Source organism: Hermetia illucens, chromosome 6, assembly GCF_905115235.1.
Source record: "Hermetia illucens chromosome 6, iHerIll2.2.curated.20191125, whole genome shotgun sequence".
NCBI classification, from domain to species: domain Eukaryota; kingdom Metazoa; phylum Arthropoda; class Insecta; order Diptera; family Stratiomyidae; genus Hermetia; species Hermetia illucens.
The window spans coordinates 87640751-87660896 of record NC_051854.1 but is presented as its reverse complement, the minus strand read 5'-3'; the positions used below and the strand labels follow the sequence as shown (position 1 = coordinate 87660896).

The 20146-nt window shown below is 42.7% G+C and overlaps 1 protein-coding gene across 5 annotated transcripts in view; it reads right to left on the bottom strand.

Annotated features, from left to right (window-relative positions):
• Window positions 1-20146, bottom strand: part of LOC119660330 (very low-density lipoprotein receptor-like) — a 492367-nt gene that overhangs the window by 176279 nt on the left and 295942 nt on the right. The window contains exon 1 of one of the 5 annotated variants that reach the window (XM_038068810.1): window positions 18623-19571. The exons of the other annotated variants lie outside the window; for them this stretch is intronic. Coding sequence (XP_037924738.1) covers window positions 18623-18713 — 91 coding nt within the window. The 5' untranslated portion in view covers window positions 18714-19571. Of the gene's footprint in view, window positions 1-18622; window positions 19572-20146 lie in introns of those variants that run through there. 5 annotated transcript variants of the gene reach the window in all.

Sequence of the window (20146 nt, the reverse complement as noted above, 5' to 3'; positions counted from 1 at the left end):
CGCAAAGGACAGATGACGAAAATATTTCGAGCAGATTTCAAAGGAAGAATTTGTTCATCTTCCACTTAGTGCCGCAACGTCCGGCCATCTGAGGTCCACATCACAGCACAAAACGATCTTCAGGGCTACTACGCGACAACTTTTACAACCTCGAGCAAGGTAACAATTTTAATTAATATCTAAATTTTCGCGCCGCAGGGAATTTGGAGACCATCCGACAGTCCTTGGTCTACCCCACTCCATCTAGCTCCAAAAAAAGACGGAAAATGGAGGCTATTATCGCCGCCTAAACACAGCAACAGTGCTCGACAAATACCAGATTGCGCATACCAATAAGTTTTCAGTAAAATTGATCTGGAGTGCGCTTATTACTGGGTAACAATTCATCAGGACGATATCGCCAAAACGGCCATTTGCATACCATTCGGCTCTTATGAATTCGGTCGAATGTCCTTCGGACTCCCCAATGCAACACTGTGCTTTCTGGATATGGTTCTCCAGCCTACCTTTCTGTTATGCTTACCTAGATGATGTCCTAGTTACATCCGCAAACGAGGAGCAACATGAACATTTACGACAAATTTTTAAACGTCTGTCAAGGTTGAAAAAAAGGAGATAGAGTACCTGGGTTATTTAATCACTCCAAACGGAACCAGGCCAATCCCAACGCCAGTGAAAACAATCGAAAGTTTTAAACTTAGCTGAGTTGCCGAAAGCCGCTGCGACACTAGCGCCTTTAAACTCATTTAAAAAGGCTATCGAAAGAAACGATAAAAGATCCGTTGAATGGACAGAAGAAGCTCAAGCTGCATTGAGTTGAACAAAAATGTAACCGCGAATGCGACACTTTTAGCGCATCTAAAGCCTGAGGCACTACTAACCTTGTCAACGGACGCATCGAACACAGCCAAAGGCGCAGTGCTGGAACAATTCCAAAACGGAAATTGGAACCTACTAGGTTTCTTCTCCCAGAAGCTAATCGACTCCCAGACTCAAGCGCACGCGCAACAAGCAAATGGCTCCGTCAGAAATACGCGCCGCCTGACATGAACAAAAAGATTGCACGATGATCAAGAACTTGCATAGCATGCCAAGCGTCTAAGGTCAGCAGACAGTTTAAAAAACCCCTCAACAGAGGCTTGTTTAATTGTACTCATGCATTCGTACGCCAGCACGGAACCAAGAAGTCTTTGCAACGTTCCTATTCCGACCCATACCCATCAACGAGCGCGTATTTAAACTAATTGACGGGAAAGAAACAACGATCTCGACGGAACGTCTTAAGCCAGCTCACTTCCTCAACCCAGAATTACCTGAATCATTGGACCCGTCAATATTCAGGAAACAAAATCCATATGGAGGAATCATCAAGACATACTCTGGTCCACAAACGAAGACAACTTCCCAGAAATTAGTGTCATTCGACAGGACGAATGTCACTCATGGGGGAGTATTGTGGAACACCAACTCCAATGAAGAGTTTTGTCATCGACATGAATTCACACAGTCAAACCGCTTCACAACATTGGTTGAAAACAAAAATGAATTAGTGAAACGCGCTACATGACATTTGGAGCAATACCATCTGTTAGCCCTGACTGACAAGAAAGTACCACAAGTAGAAAGGTAGTCCAGCAGAATGTTTAAATTTCCGAGCAATCAAATTGCTACATACCATGAAGATTTCAGAACGCATTCTTGACAGGCCCTTATCCAATATGGATTGTTGCGCCAATGATTATTATTATTCTTGACAACGGAATGGGCGACATCATTCAAATAACAATGAATCAAAACGGATTTGTCAAGAACTGCGGACTTTCTGACAGAATACACGCCACACGAACTTATTTGGTATCCTCTACGACAACACCTAGTACTAGAAGAACTCGTGCGCTGGGTTAAATTGATCTTCTACGATCTGAAAAGTTAAGACCAGAATAAAAATCGCTTCGTGTCTCTGTTGATACTCATCTTAGTTTTTGTTATGGACACTGTCACACACGAAAGCAATTTGCTCAAAAATCAAAACTGAATTTTTGAAGACCGATCTTAATGAAACAGTCACTATCACTGTCAATAGCAATGATCCACCCAGAACTGAACCATTCAAATATGTCGAGTTAATGCTATCATCCAATAGTGAGGTACCTTATGAAATTACTGAATGCATTAGTGTAATCTGAATGAAGTGGCGTTCCACAACTATTGTTCTTTGGAGCGACATATCAACGAGTCGAAGTCGACAATTTACCATCGTTCGCTCTGTCTCTATGTGTCCTCTATGGTTCTGAGTGTTGGTCAACTATAAATGACAATGACAGGCGCCGCGCGGTAATAGGGGCGCTTTGATCACATCCGAAATAAGGATATTCGCAATCGATATGGGCTTGAATCGATCGTTGAAAAATTGCGAGAGAGGCGTCTTCGATGATTTTGTCACGTAATTCGCACAAGCGAGAATTCACTTGCCAAGATTGGGCTGAACATCAAAGTCGATGGTAAGTGACCAAAGTGTCAAACGAAAAAACGGTGGATTGGTACGCTAGATGGGGATTTGAAAACCTCGCGCCCGCATCCAGAACACGCAGATCACCAGAACAAAATGGCGATACCGATCACAATGAACCGACCCCATGAACGGGATAATGGCTAAAGAGAAAGAAGATTTACCAGATATCAACCAAATAGACAATATTTAGGAAATTTCTGGTAAACTGTCTCTTACGCACAGAGATGTCCAAGCGCATATTGACAGGCCACTTCAATGCAGCTTTAGTATTTGAAATCAGACTTTGGCCAACTAGAATGGTCTTTTGGCCATCGCACAATCCTTTAAGTCATTACACTAAACTCTATTACGACTCTGATCAAGACAGGATAGAGAAGATCAACAATAATGAGAAAAAAATCATGGGAGATAGAATGCAGCTGAGCCTAGGTTGCTCATTGTCGATCAGGCTTGCGAGGAATTCCTTCATACGTTCCAGTGCTGTCTTTACAACAGCAATGAATACGCAAACTTCCCTCCCCTTCTGCGAGACGTGAACGAAATGGAGGATTTCTTATGGTTTTAAGAGAAATGAGTGAACTAATTTTGGAGAGGGACGAGGACTAAAAAAAAATGTTTTCTGGAAGGATCGTCAAGGTTAGCGGCCTTATTGCGCTTCAGTATGTTTCGCCAACATTAAGCTGAATTTACTACGATCTCCCTTCCTTCTATATACCGCAACAGGGATTCGAACTACCTAGCAACGATACAGTACGATACAAGATACGTATATAGATAATCCAACCAATCCAACTAAAATAATCCAAAGGTGCGAGCTACCGCGAAATTTTAAAAGCTAAAAAAGTGAAAGCAACTTTGAAATATCAAAGTTGCAATTCCATTTGACGAGGGTTAATATTTAAAGCCAAACCGTTTAAAATATTACTGCAGAGGGATTTAAGGATGAATTATATGTTGGTGAGATATGTACGTAGCGCGTTGCACTAATACGAAGGTAACTTTGTTTTACCTGAATTCGCTCATTGACAGTAGAAAATTCAAGAAAATTAAAATCCGATGAACATGAGCTTGTGCTTAAAAGTAATTATTTCGCAAAAAGTATATTCCACTGGGTTCAACATGCCACAAAAAGGATGAGGAAGTGGGTCAACTTTAACATCAAAGGACTCACAGATTAAGGGAAAAAAGATAATAAATTGAAAAGGCAACAACACTCCAGAACTCCTACGACCGGCAGACATACTTAATTTGTCTCAAGTGGGGGTAGACAGGAGACTTTAATTAAAGTTGAATCCAGAAAGGACAACGAACGGCTGGTCTTACCACGGTCATGTTTCAATTGTCTCCAAAGGCCCATGTCGGTGGTTTTAGCGGTTCCCCTTTTGATACCTTGAAAACTTTCAAGGAAGCTGTGGCTTCATTTAATTTTATTAATTACTGTGATAATTAGGGATTCTGCTTTAAACTCCTCTTGCTTTGCCATCGAAGGGACAAATTTCCGGACTTTCAAATTTCAACTTGACATTGGATTGCTGTAAGCATTAAATTTTGGTAATGAATTCTGATATTGAGGTGACACCTAGTCATTTTGGAAATTATATGTATACCTAACAATTGCGGTTTATGGAAATGACATTCTGATTGGGGAGTAAATGGTAGACCTTGAAATTGAATTTCCCTTGTTGAGTTTTGGGAATAAATGCTTATAAGGAAGATTGTATTCTTGTAGGCGATATTCTTTAGATGGAGAATTCTTGATATGTAATGTACTCATTTGAGTGGAAATTAGTTGTATCGCTTGCGTAATTAATTAGTCTGCTCTAACCTGCAAGTGACGCAATGATAATTTCTGACCAATACCGATACTAGTAACCCCGATATCAAGCATGAGAGAATATACTATACAGAAGATATAGTTCTCTCCACCGCATTCATTTCTTATCTCTCCTTCCAAAAAAACAGCCAAACCTGCCACTATGGTCGGGCTAACAAACCACCCCCGAAATAAATTTGTCTCTCTCCGTACTAAGCACTACAGAGAGAATACACAACAATACACATAAGATCTATTAATCCCATACGCTCCACACTATTAAATCTATTCCATAATAGCACAATATAGGAAAAACAAAAAATAAAAACATACTTCAATAACCACAGCACCTTCACCAGCTCTCGGGATTCAAGAAATCCCCACTCACAACATACATTAGGAGCCCCAGGGATACTTAACAAATTTTGAACAGCAATTCACTACACACTAGGAACCACCACAGATTGGAGGTTACAGAGGGCTACTCACCTCAAAAACAACTTTTTGTTTCTACTCTGTGATACAAGCCTACTGATGGGACCTTCTGGTATCCAAAAAAACCCCCTTTAACTCTTATTTATATAGAATTAAACGTACCCCTCAAAAAACTAATGGTATCTTCGCCAGCCCAAACACACTAGCCCCCCAAAAAAACCCTGTTACATACCCTACATACTTAGTACCCTCTACAAGGCACACACATAGGAATCAACACAATTTTCAATCACATCACTCCATACATAAACTGGTACGCATCCACTGTCTTCCAAGGACAATCAGAGCAACAAATAGACCCTATCTCTAACCCCAAGATCCCATACACAAAACCTAACATATCACACCCGAAACCAAAACTTCTCTCTTAGACTCGAAAGTGATCATAGATACCCCCATCCCCACTCCCCCAGCTAACAAAACATATACTACACGTGTATAAACAGAGCCCCTACAAAACTTCATAATCCCCTGTTAAGAACACGAAATGAGTGATCACTCAATTGTGGAAATAGTCTCGGGAGGATTGACCGCTGTAGAATGCAGGAAGGTTTAAAACCGAACCACGATGGTTCCCAGATGAACCTAAACGGCTACCACTGAGGAGATTTACATCCAAAGATTGGCCCTGCAGACCACTCTAAATTTTCTCCTTCAATCTTCTCACCACCTCCCACATATAAAGAACACAACAATCAAGGACCTTTCAAACCCACCACATTGCTACCCAATAACTTACCTCAAACGAAAGCTGTCCCTTTCTAAAAACCAGTATAAACATCACATACAATTCTTCATTCCGAGCCACCCCTATCCCCAACCCACTCAGACTGACTAGTTCACAATTAACTACCAATTGGGCCATGAGATAAAGCCGGGAAAGTTCGGGAAGAATCGCCCCATAATTTTTTATTTGGTTGACCAAGCTGTATCGCTTAGGTACCGCCCTAACCTGCAAGTGACGCAATGATAATTTCTGAACAATGACGATACCAGTAACTTCTCTAGCCTTTTCCTACCTAATTTTTAAGGGGTCATCCCTTGTGGTTTTCCAATATTCGAAGTCGTTCGCAAATTGCAGTGTTAAACAGGTAAAATGTCAGGTGCATCAGGTTTATGCGGATCACCGTGATAAAGCGTGAATTTACCGGTCCGAGCGACGTTCGAATGACTCCGCTAAAACAGCGAGAATTGAAGCCAAGGCTTTACGTGAGGTTTTTGGAGAAACAGACTATTTATGGACTAGATCTAGCAGACTGGTCAGTTAAGATTTTATGGTTAATATTTAGATCCTTATTTTTAAATGCGTTTTTCACGAAACTGCATGCTTCTTTTTTTGTAAGGAGCTGGAAATCTTTAAAAAATTGTGGCCTGGACACGCCAGAGTGTGGGATTTTTACCCATTGAAAACACCCCTGACTCCACCTACACTGTAGAATCACCATACGGTATTACATCACGGGGAAGAGTTAGCCCACTTTAGCTATTTTTCCTATCTTGTATACGCCAAGCTCGTAGCCGCGCTTTCCTCACCTCTTCCGCTTTTCACAGTTTGCCCTGGACTGATTGGAGTTGATCATATTCTAATCCACCAGCAATGTTAGCATTTTCCTCACCACATTTTCCGGTATCAGTCCTTGAGCTAAAATTTCCTTTATGTTTCTCGTTTTTGAATCTCGGACAGTGCAAGAATATGTGCTCTGGGTCCTCGTGGACTCTCTCGCACTTTGGACAATTGGCCGAATTGTCCAATTTGAACCAGTAGGGATACTGGGGATATCTCTCATGCCCCGTTAAAAACTGAGGAAAATTATAATTAATTTTCCCATGTTATCTCCCCAGTCACTTCTTGATGGTAGGGATCAGACTGTGTGTTCACCCACCCTTTCCCAAGTCGTCCTAACGCACCTGCCATCTATTCACAGATTTCTCCCTTTTGGCACTCTTCGTCTACGACAAAGGAGAGACCGACTTCAAATTGTAGATACTCGTCATCTCATCTGCCAAGATGTCATTGGAAACGGTTCTGAAGGCAGAACGCACCCTAAAGGCTCTCCTCTATACATCGCATTCATAAAGCAAGTTCGAGTTCATCACCTTGGCGATAAGTAGCCTACAAGCATACCTCCCAGTTTCGGCATTATCCACGACAAGGCCATACTCGTCGTGGGTCCTATGTCACAAGCATAATGCAAATGTTGTTTAAAAATTAACCTCGTATCTAATATCATTCCCAAAGATTTGATGATCGACTTGGAAGTGATGATGTCATTGCCAATTCTGAATCGGGCGTAATTGCGTTCCAGCGCTTTGTGGTGAGGACCACTTTCATTTTTTCATCCACAAGTGGCAGCCCATGGCTCCCTAACCAGGCGCTAACCGCGCTGATTGCTTCGCAAAAATATAACAAAGCATCCTCTAAATGCTTCGCGACTACAACCGATGCCGATGGGTGGAAGATTAAGTTTATCATTGTACACAATGTTCCACAGTAGTGGGCCCATTACGGAGTCCTGTGGGACACCCGCGAAAACAACATACGTACTTTTTGGGTCCATCATCGGTGTCATACCAGAGCGTTCGTTCTCGCAGGTAGCTAACGACAATAGCTGCGAGATAGGTGGGAATACCAATCAATGCCAGGCATTTTCGTATAAGGTTTCATTTAGTCAAATTAAAACTCATCACATCTAGGGCCACGCAATGTTTGCTAGTACAATCCCTCCGGTGAATTGCATTTTTGACCAAGCCAGTAACCATTTTGATGGCATCAATGGTTGATCTGGCTTTACGGAACCCAAATTACCGATGTGAAAGACCTCCTTGGCTTCCGACGATCGAGAGCAATCTGTTATAAATTACCCGCTGCAACATACAGACTCAGCTGTGAATGAGTACCTGAATCAAATCAGGGTAATAATCTCAGGCGAACGCAATGCTGACCACATTGCCTCCTATATGGCCGTTTAATCCTATAGTGTACCGTTATGGTCTTGAATGCAATGCTCTAACACACTCCATGGCCCTAATCCAATTGGATTGCTGTGCCAATATTTATTATTATTATTAAGAGGTCTGTTCGGTATGCCGTTTCGGCACGGAGCTTTGTTGGCGCCTATTCTGCTGCAGATCTCCAACAACTGCAGGAATTGCCATCAAATTCAGAGAACTCTGAAATATTTCAGTGCCCTTCTCTTGTTGAGGGAATCACCTCTGGGTTATTTTCAACAAGCAAATAGGGCACGTGATCTGTGGTGATGACCGGCCTCTCAACCGTTCCTTCACTTCATTTTATAGGCGCTTACCCATGGATTCACATCCGCTTCCGAGCAGAGCTGCTTAAAGCATTATCTCTTGCCTGGATGACAAGCTTACGGTTTTTGCAGGCTACCGTGTAAACATGCTCCTTTCGTCCCTAATTACTGCTATCTACCACCCTCTGAACCGTTCGTCTAGCTTAGTGCAAGGCTGGCCAATTCACTTCTACTGGAGAATGACCACCTCCTAGGCATGGATGCATCACATGCCTTGGCATAGTGCATTGCGTGACATGGAGAGTTCTCTCCGTGCGACCGCCTGCCTTAGTAGGTTGGCCTAGCCACACTTCCAAGAAGCATCCCTCGTCCAATGATTGGCTGATGTCCTTCTCCGCTTTAGGTATTCTGTGTCCCTGGCCTGTTACTCCCTCCGCAGTTCAAAGATGATTGCCTGGTGATAGCAGATGGGTGATCTTGCCACTATTAAGTAAACATAATTCGTTGCAGATAGAAAGCTAGTTAGTGGGTCCTTATGAGGTAACGAAGTTAAAGGAAAATGGGCCACACGATGTTATCAAATTCAGTGTAAATGCAGAAGATCCGAGAGTAACAAGTACTAGCTCAGATCATGTGAAGCCGTTTCGCCGTTGTGCTGACTATGACGATGAGCATTTCTCATAAAAGACGAAGGAAGTCCAGGATGACCGAATGTGGGAAACAGATGGCGATGGAGACACTGCAACAGGTCGTACTGAGTGAGAGCGAATAGATTCGGAGACATTCGTTCGTGGTCAATTGACGAAATCGGATAGGGGAGGTTCAGTCAAGCAGAGCTGAGAGTCCAATTTGTAATTCTAAGTACTCCCGTGTATAATCGACTATCATATTATTATCCGTTCAACTGAAAGCAATTTTTCATTAAAAAGAATTATTTTACCTGAAATACATTCACCCTGATATGGTGAAAAATGCGTATTTGTATCTTTATTCAGTTCTTCACAACAAAGTGAAAAAGACGCCCTACACACGGAATTACCCCCTTAAGGAGAGAAATCGCTTCTTTTTCGCGTAATTGAGAGTAACTTTCATTGCTTCTCGGAACGGCGTTTTTACCGAGAAATGGTCAGATAGTAACAATGTAAATATTTATATTTTGAGGTTTTTTTTTTGTAATAAATGATTATGATGATAGGAACTTTCTTTGGAAGTTTCATTCAATTTCCTATATCAGCAAAATGTGAAATGCTGTTGTCAATAATAGTTTGTAACCTTCTATTTTAAATGCGGTTTTCCTTTGAAACATTTATAGTTTTTCACACTCTACCCGATAAACAACATTAATTGCACCCTCGCTGAAATGTAGCCATCTCTAATAAAAAATAAAATCCTGATAAGCATTAATGGATTACAAACCCATTAGGCAACATTTTCAGCTGAACTGAAAAAATGTCTCCCCATTTCTACTTGTTTATATTAAATTAAAAGCTTCGCAAACATTTTAATTATTCTTCCAAAGGAGATTACAGACTATACTCAATGCGGCCTGAACCGGTTGTTTGCGGGCTTAATGCTCCACATGTATTCATCGTGAGATTATACTAATTGCTTTTGTTTGTTTGCAGAAATTCTCCATTCGAAAAGGGGAGAAAACTACAGATTCAGCGCAAAAAGGACATCCTGAACTTACAATTTTATAAACACGTTTAGTATTTCATTTAAATATGAAATGTAATTCCGCATTTAACTAAAATGTGTACGCGATAAGTATAACTCCGCCATGCTAGTAACATAGTATGCTAGTCCCAACCCCAAGTAAAGGAGGAGGGCTTGAGGCAATGTACTTTATACTATTCTCAGTAAAACAAAAATAAAATGCTAATTCCCACCTGATCTCTCTTGGTGACAGGTCCCGCGACAGGCCGAGCAAGAAAATGCACTCAAGTCTTGGAAACATGTTAGGGGGTTCACCTGGGTCGACGAGACAGGAAGAGCCCCGGTCCTGTCGAGAAATGGGCAAGGGTTCTTGAAGCATGGACGGCGTCAGGACATAAGTAAGTTAGTCCGAGCAAAAGCAAAACCAATACGTGTCTGCACGCTTAATGTTGGCACCCTAACTGGAAGGACCCACGGGCTCGCAAGAGCCCTTCGGCAAAGGCGCATTGATATCTGCGCTCTGCAAGAAACCCGATGTTCCGGTGGCAAAAGCTGCAACATGAAACGCCGTCACGGTAAAAATGAATATAAACTACTCTATTTTGGTAGCTTCAGAGTGTTCCCGTGATGCCATTAAATAAGTCGAACGATTTAATGATCGGCTGATGAAGCTCACCATTATATCAGCCGAAAATGATGCCTTCTGACATCTTCTCGATGAAAAGGCTTGCCACGTGGTTGCTGACGGTTATATGCTCATTGCCGGTGACCTTAATGGTCATGTGAGTGAAAAGGCAGACGGTAACAGGTGCCATGGGGGAAAGGAGTTTGGAATGGGCAATGAGGGTGACGAGCATATAATCGATCAATTCACTCATCACCTTGTATTTATGAATACATGGTTCTTCAAACGATTGTCTCATCTTCCTACATTTTATAATAGGAAAAGTCAAACGCAAATCGATTGTATTCTCATAAGGCGCCGAAATTTTACCACCGTCCCTAATTGCAAAACCATTCCTTATGACTGCAACCGGGGTCACCAAGCCAGGTAACCGGTACATCAACCGAGATGCTTGCCTTTGGAATGACGATGTTGAACTGAAGGTCCGTGAAAATTTGCTCATTCTCCACCTCCGCAATCATTGCCGACATTTGGAGCAGTTCCACCAGTCAGCGCAACTAAAGTCGACGAGGCAATAAAACGAATGAAATCGGGGAAAACGACATGACCTGACGAAATCGTACCTGAGCTCTGAAAAGCAAAGAGCTGGGACCCAACAATGTGACTCAGTGAATTCTTTAATCGGGTTATTCAGGAAGGAAGAACAGCATCGGACTGGCAAGAAAGTACCACTGTTCCAATATGGAAAAAGAAAGGCAGTCCAGCAGAATGTTCAAATTACCGTCCGATCCGAAGATTTTTGAACGCATTCTTGACAACCGTATTCGTGAAATCGTTCAAGCATCGCCCTCTTTACATTGCATTTTTGGATCTAGAGGCCGTGTGCCACACGAACTCATCTGGTATGCTTTACGACAACACTTAGTGCCAGAAGAACTCGTGCGTTGGGTTCAATTGCTCTACCACGATCCGAAAAGTAAAGTGCGAAGTATGGCGGGTGTATCAAAACCGCTTCGTATCTCGATTGGTGTTCATCAAGAAAGCGCCCTCTCACCACTCCTCTTTGTTCTTGTTATGGACACCGTCACACGGGGTATCCAACGTCCAGCGCTGTACACACTGCTTTATGCAGATGATGTTTTCCTAGCATCTGATAGCAAAAATGATCTCGAGTAACTTGTCCAAAAATGGAATGATCGCCTCATGCAATACGGTCTCAGATTGAATCTAAACAAAACTGAATTTTTGACGACTGATCCCCATGAAACAGGCACAATCAGTGTCAGCGGCAGTGATCTGCCCAGAACTGAGCGATTTCAATACCTCGGGTCAACGCTATCAGCCAATTGAGAACTGCGTAATGAAATTGCTTCACGCATTAACTCAACGTGGATGAAGTGGCGTTCCACAACTGGTGTTTTTTGTGATCGGCGTATCAAAGGATGTCTCAAATCTAAAATTTACCGCAATGTCGTCCGTCCTGTCGCTGTTTATGGTTCTAAGTGTTGGCCGACTACAAAAGACAATGAACGTCGTCTGCGGTAATGGAGATGAAGATGTTACGTTGGACTAGTGGTGTCACACCTTTAGATCACATCCGAAATGAGGATATCCGCGATTGTTATGGGGTTGCACCGATCGTGGAGAAGCGTTGCGAGAGAGGCGTCTTCGATGGTATGGTCACACTATTCGTGCTAAAGAGAATTCATCGTAAACATTCGATGGTAAACGACCAAAAGGCAGGCCGAAACAACGGTGGCTTGATACCCTGGATGAGGATTTAAAAGCCTCGAGATTGCACCCAGATAAGGCATCCGATAGAGCCAAATGGCGAAACCGATCACAACGAACGGGACAAAGGCTGAAGAAAAAGAAGAAGAATGGATTCGCCTTCTGTTGTCATTATCATCATTAAATATGATGTGTGAGATTGACGCTTGGTCATTGTATCATACATAATAGTGGTCATTGAAAAAGGACGAATTTGGTGAAAAGGGGCCAGTATTTACAAGAGGCTTTAATTTTCCTTTCCAATCAGAAGAGGTATCACAAAAAAACACAGGAGAATTACACCAAAGTCCACAGTTAACTCCTTAAAAATCCATTAACCTCTTGTAGCAGGACTGATCACGAGATTATACCATATAGTTATCTATGACATAACACAGAGTATTATAGAACTACCCTCCAGGTTGGAAATCAGAGATGAAGGGGTTAACTGATAACTTATCCCCTTTGGAGGACCGAGCGGAACAGTGAAGCCCATGGTGTTTTACGTAGGCACGTGTCATGAGACTTAATCCTACGGTCCTTTTCAGACACGGATTGATTTTGTGACCACAATCAGAGCCCCGCTGAGACAAGCAACAACGGTACCAGTCTATACCAAGTGCATGGTTTAGCATTCATACTGGTGGATGCAAAAATTACCTAAATCTCTACCAAACTATGGAGTACGGCACCCGTGTTGATACGCAACACCACGTCGAGGATCGAAGGTCTCTTCTCGCTTGAGGACAACCACAACCACCACGAAACTCCCACTAGGGGGGCCAACCGCAAATAACCGAGCTGTCCCCACATACAACAGGAGTTCACCCGAAGTATGTGAGTCCAGGGGCTTTCCCGGTTCCCATGGTACCAGTATACCTCTGGTAAAGTTTCGTGACCAATTTGCCACTTCAGATGAGTCCCCGTGCAGACTCGGGTCTGATCGCCCTGATTAGGCCTTTGGAGCATTCACCTACTGAATTACGGTCGGCAAACCAAAGTGATTACAGCGTCTCCCGGTGCCACCACTATGGAGGTTCTCCTCGGCCACTTGGTTTTGGTTTTGCCGATAGGGTTGCCGCCCCGTCTTCCTCGCCGCCACCTCTGAGCACCGGACCGAGCGGAACAGAAAGTATCTACACTGATTTAACTTGGACATAGCTCGTAGCGTATATGTATTGAGTACGTCCGACTATTCACCTCAATTTGATATGCAGCAATTTCACTCCATACAGAATGATAATAGTAGGAGTTCCGCCAAACTTCTGAGGATTATACCCGATAACATAGAAGATATAATTACAAAATTATCGTTGTCCAACTTTTCTACTAAACTTCACGTCAATAGGTATAAACATTACTGCGAAAACTGCATGTGACAGATAGACAGATGAAGATTGTTTCGATTTCGGCAAGATTTTATTTTCAACAAATAAAAAATAATGAATGGCTCCGCTTTCGTTAACCGCTATGTTCCAAACGAAAAGACTGACGGTAAGCAAGTTGAATTTGATCAGATCCTCAAAAGAACTTTGAAATTGTTGTCTTCCAAAATCATAAATTTTCTTTCAGGAGGCTTCAATCCCAAGGACGAATAAAAGAAGATCCATCGAGGCACAATTCTCGACACTACCAACGATTCTTAGTGATTTCGCCAGCAGTGAAAATATTACGATAGGGGTTACCTTCACTTCTCTCCCATTCTCAAATAGGAAACCAAATACTCCGAAGGGTTTCCTTTCAGACCCGTTTAGGGATTTGCAATTTTGTATTCTTATCAGCTGAAGAATACACCAGAACTGACAAGATCCACGGTCTTGTAGAGCAAGATCTCTGGCCACGCAAGAAGGATTTCGGTAGTGTTGTTATATGTTCCAGCTTGGAGGAACGGGACTGTATGTTGATTCTAAATTAAGGACATGGTTGGTTTCAGTTGAGGAAGAAACACAACTAAATGCAACTGTGAAAGAAGTGGGCCTAAAAATTAATGAAAAGAGAAGAAAATTTATGATCCAATCAAGAAGCGCCAAAGTGGCAAAACCTTACAATAGGCGACTTTAATTTGAAAATGTGGACAACTTTGTATTTGTAATGAAAAGGAAGAAGTTCAACGAGGAATAATAATGGTCAACAAATCATACTACTCAATCCTAGGGATAACGAAAATTAAAAGGGTCACAGGAGAAATAAGGTCCGAATTTACAAGATCATAATAATCGCACGATCTGTGCTACGGTAGGGCTGTAAAGTGTGGACTCTAATGCAGGCGTAAGAGACTACCCTTCTTGGACTTACTCATCATCAACAGAGGAAAAATCGAATTCGACATTTACAGAAAACCAACATCCACGCAGAGAACTATCCCAAGCAACATCATAACACTCCTTCTACACCGTACAACGCAATGCTACGCCTTTATCAGAGAAACCTTTAAACAATGAGAAATTCCCCATCATTAAAACTGTGGAAAAGAACAGGTTCAATAGGAAGACCATAGAAGGAGTAATCAGTAAAACAATAACAAAAGTGGAAAGGAATAACCTGACGACATTTTTTACAAAAACGGGACCATCTAAAAAACACCGAGTTCCTATCATCTATTCCCAAATTAGCTACCAGGTGAAAAACCTCCTAAGGAAACGTGATATCGAAGTGGTATCTACTAGCAGACCACATCAACCGAAGACGCAATTAGGAAGTGACCCCAAGGAAGATAACGAGAACAGCGGAATCTATCAGATAACCTGCACCGATTGTGAAAAACCGTATATAGATCAAACTAGAAGATTAATAACAACGAGGTTCAACGAACATATAAGGGAAGCAAATCTGGCGAAAGAAAAAAGCAGACGAACACATGTCATCAAATCATTGGTACCCAGACACATCATCGAGGAGAAACACAATAACGGAAGATAACCTAAGCGTAATTAAGGAGGTCAACTGATAGCGTTGACCCGAGATATTTAAATCACTCAGTTCTGGGCAGGTCACTGCGACTAACAGAACTGAGCGATTTAAACATCTCGAATCAATGCTATCAGCCAATGGATAACTGCGTTATGCTCCTCACATTATTATTATTTTGTTAGGGGAAACTGGCGTCGCGCCCTTAAAGAACTATTGTGTCCCTTTTACTGGTTATAGTGTACCTATTAATCATAGCGCCTATAACCGTCAGGAACTTTAGTATATCCAGTACTTCCAGATCTTTCAACTTTGCATCTGGTATTAAGGGTTCTCCCAGATGCCTGGACCTACTTTGTACAAGTGCCGGACACTCTCCCAGGACGTTTATAGAGGTTTCAGAAGAAGAATATTCCCTGCCCAGTGGAAAAAGCAAAAGTTGGTGTTGCCTGGCAAGCCACCTGGAAACCCAGCGTCGTATCTTCCTATCTGCCTGTTGCATACAATAGGGAAGATGATGGAGAGATTCATCTACAACAGACTCCTACCCATCGTCAAAGCCAGCAATGGTTTGTCGGAACGCCAGTTTGGTTTCCGAAGCGCCCACTCTACAGTGGACGCAATTGGCATGGTGGTAAACCTGGCAAAAGGTGCACTGATTTCTGGCCGCCGCTGTGCCGTGGTGGCGTTGGATGTCAAAAACGCATTCAACTCGGCCAACTGGAATAGAATTAAACGGGCGTTGGCTGACATAGGTGTCGCCGGATATTTAGCGAATTTGGTGGAAAACTACCTCTCAGAGAGGACTCTCTGGTACGGGACGGATGAGGGCCCCAAAGAGTACATTGTCACAGCCGGGGTACCACAGGGATCGGTACTTGGTCCCCTGTTGTGGAATATCATGTATAATGAGTGCTTGCTGTCCCAGAGGCGACTACGATTGTCGGCTTTGCTGATGACCTAGCTGTGGTTGTTGCAGCAAAACACCCAGAAGATGTGGAAGTTTACGCAACGGAAACAGTGAGAGCGGTAAAGTCCTGGCTAGAAAAGGCCGGGCTGACCTTGGCGGACGCGAAAACGGAAGCGGTCTTAATAACGAAACGCAGGAAAAATAACGCTGTAAAAGTGGAGGTCGGTGGACATACGGTCGTATTAAAGCCGGCTATCAAATACCTGGGGGTAATAATTGACACCAAATTGAGTTTTAGAGAACACCTAGAGTATGCATGCCAAAAGGCAGCCAGTGCCACCACGGCACTTACAAAAAAGTTGCCAAATATTGGTGGACCGAAACATTGCCGGAGGTTGATGCTAGCCGGAGTGGTGCGCTCCATCCTGCTCTGTGATGTTTCACTGCCCACGATTTGCGATGAAGAGAAGGAGCTTAAACCAGGTGGTGGGCAGCAGCGTGACCCCGCAGAGCTTGGTTACTGAGATGCTGGAGTCCGAGGAGAAGTGGCTTGCGGTTGGCTCCGCAATCATCCAAATGCAGGAGGAGTTGCTGAAGGAACAAAGAAGGAGGAAAGCTGCAAATAGGAGAAGGATGAGTGCCTAAGAGCAAACCTACCCCGCGAAGTAATACCTTAATGGTGGTCCCGCGGGGCTGGGGCTGGAGAAACCGGGGGTGGTTTTTAGTGGGTGTGAATCCCACACACGCCCGCTGTAGTTCCGCCGTTCGGGCGGCGGACGTGTCTTTCTAAGATTTTCCACCTCCGTGTACGCACAAAAAAAAAAAAAATAGAGGTTTCATCACACTCCGCACGAAACCTGCAGCATTGTCCGTAGATATCCCTAGCTTCCTAGACCTTGTTGGTTGAGCCGAGTGTATTCAGTCTCTCAAGGCATTCCTATACCAGTTCAGAGTTCACCTGGTTGAATCCAAGTGCCTTGATCGCTGCTTGGAAATCAGTGAGAATAGCAATGTTCTGGCCCCTGTAGTTCCTTTGGGTGTATATATCCGCCTGGAATATGCTCGTGTAGCTGGCTCAAAGTATATTTTCCTTTGACCAATGACCCCGGCACTCGCTCCCTCTGCTGTGAGGGATCCGTCAGTGTACTAAGTAATCAGTTACTGGCTTAAGCCGCATATCCCATTCACGCTCTCCCAGTTTGCCTTGTTACTCCAATGTGCTTTTTATCAAAGTGAAACCTCGTTGTCATGTTATCCCTTGTTATCAGTAATTCGGGATACGGCCTAGAAAGAATATCAATCTTCCTTCGGTTTAGGCAGCTCCCCGTCTCACCGATACTCACGAATATTGCGCTCCTTACTTGCATCTATATGTACGGATGGCATCGACACATTCGAAAGTAAAGTTCTACATCGACCCATAAAAGATAGAACTGACTGGCAAATTAGATACAATCATGTACCAGTTTTTTGACGACCCAACAAAATTTCTGGTGGTAAAACTGCGAAAATTGTAGTGGACCAGTCACGTGGAACGGATGGGCGACAAGCGAATATCTAACAGAGTATTCAAGAGCACACCCGAAGGACGCCGTCCATGGGAAAACCATGTAAACGGTGGGAGAACTCAGTGGATGAAGCTGATTTTCCAACTGGAGGACGCGGTCGAAGGATCGAAATTGCTGGAGGAAACATGTCCTGGAGAACAAGGACCAATTTGGCTTATCGCGCCATTGAAAAAGAAGATGAATAAAAGAACTATGCGTTCAGAAGTGAGAGAGAGATTAAGAAGGAATAAATTCGCATTTCGATGGTTTCCCTGATATAGCGGGAATTGTACCTGTGCTCCTCTAATAAAACCAATAATATATGTCCTCGGTTTCGTGAAAGAATGTATAATTTCATCAAGGTCTTATTTGAATTTTAATTACAATCACTTGATAGTTAAGGCGGAAAGATTTTATAATTGCGACGGATGAACTTGGTTAAGTAAAGGCAACCGATACCTATAATCTGAGTTGCCAAAAGGCTACCAATGCAGCTGTGCCTATCTGTTGCATTACCCACGAAATTCATAGAAACTTGCTCCTGACATTGAGACATCACACTGTGCCGTAGTCAATCAATTATCAAAGCGACCCCATCAATCAACAATTCAATACCATTCTAGAGGTAAAACAGAGAGAAAGATACAGGAATACTTTTGAGTAAAAAAATGAGTAAAATGGGAACAGATATTAAATACTTTTCTGCCCTGCTTCTTTTTCGCTAGGAAAATACACTTTCTAGATCCTTGCGAACCGTAAAATCGTCACCAGAAAAACAGGAAGTAACTCGTTTCTTTTCCCGTCTTTCGGGTATTTCGTACCCGCGTTGGGTTAGTTCTCCTAATATATTTAAATCTTTTTTGGAATTCACAACCAAGATTTTTATTTACATAAGCCTACAAAGGATTCCTTGAAGTGAAGAGAACCTCCAGCCGCCTAAGGCGAATCCTAGGATTTAACAATGCCAGCAAAGAAACAATAAGATTTCCCCGGAATGAAAGGCTTTGAACTTGTCCCAGCATATTTCAGTGAGGGAGTTTTGAATATGCAAACACCCTTGAGCTGCGATGAATATTCATAAAGATTATCCGAAAAATATTTAATTTAAAGTTTCAAAATCCTTCAATATTCACCTGCTTCCGTTGTTGATGGTACCACAGACTGGCCGAGAATTATCCCATTGATGAGTAGCGCCCACCAAATGATGATTTTAAAATTCCACATTGTGGCTTCTCCCTAGTTCACGGTCAGAACAAAAGGTTCTCAGTAACACCCTTTCCGAACAACACAAGTTAAAGCATACACACTAGAACACTTTTCCTCAAAAAGCTCCGACACAGTGGCACAAAAGACGACAAGAAGGATGACGATAAAAGCACTCGCTCCTTTCACCCAAAATTACCAGCATTCGCAATTTCTCTGTCTGCAATTTCATCGGCGAAAAAGCAAAGGGAAAACTGTGATGAAAGCACCCTTGCAACCGCAATTAAAGTTTAAATAATCGGAACAGCACCCGCAAAAATAAAGAACGCAAAGAAACCGACTTCGACGAAAAACAGAAAGTTTAGAGTGGCAGCGCTAAGCTGGCGCCGTGACTGTGACGAAAATAAAACCACCCCTCAATGGGGGTGAGACGGTGAGAATGCTGGATCAACTGTTCCTCGCGTCCTTTTTGAGTGATTATGATTTTGGCAAAGCGGAATAAGACTCCACGGTCCTCACTAGCCCGAATAACAAAATCAGGATAAAAAATTAAAGTTGCACAACAAGTTGCGTCCAAAGCGTCCACAAGGACATGTGGTTTATTCCTGTCGGCTAGAGGTTCAGCCTTCACTTCCTAACTTCCTTGAGATAACAATGAATCGGTCTAAAGGTCTTTTAAATCATATTTTTCCGATAGTGTCACTTTATGGGTTTCAGATGGTTTCAGCACTTGGAACTGTTGCCGAATAAAGGGTGTTAGCAATTCAATCTAATCGCATTTAGATTGAAGACGCGAACTTCTAGTGAGAAATCACATCCGATACGAGTTAAAGTTAGGAGATGACTGACGTCTGGTAGATTCATCTGCACGTTACAATGGTCCAATTCGGATGTTGGATGCTGTGCCGTGCTCCATCGTACGTTTGGAGCTCCACATGCGCCTTTTGCCATTGGAGCCCTCTCTGCGCCTGGAATGGGTCCATTAAACAAAACTGGAAAACTGGAATCTGCTAATATTGAAACTGTTATTCTTGTTGTAGATTGAATGACGAAGTTGTTATCAAAGTGTTGTTGTCTAGGAGTATTGGTAGTTTGATAAGGTTTTCGAGTAAACAGAACTCTATCGACAAATGGATGAGGAAAGTTTCCTTTGTTTAAGTTGGCGTAAATTTTTGTCGAAGTTTTTTGCGCTTAAGATACTAGTCCTATGTTATTCATGGAATAAATTCTTTGTCAATCATACTGTCATCCGGTTTAACTCTTGAAAATCGTAAGGATTGTAATGTTGTCTGTATCGGCGCATCTTAATCAATCTGAAACAATCTGGGAATCAGTTTGATTTCCTCCCATTTCACTGCCTAGGACAGAGGACATAAGTCTTAATTATGACTTATCTGACTTTCAGACAGGACAACACTCACACGATGGCATCATCAGATCAGAAGTTCTCAAAC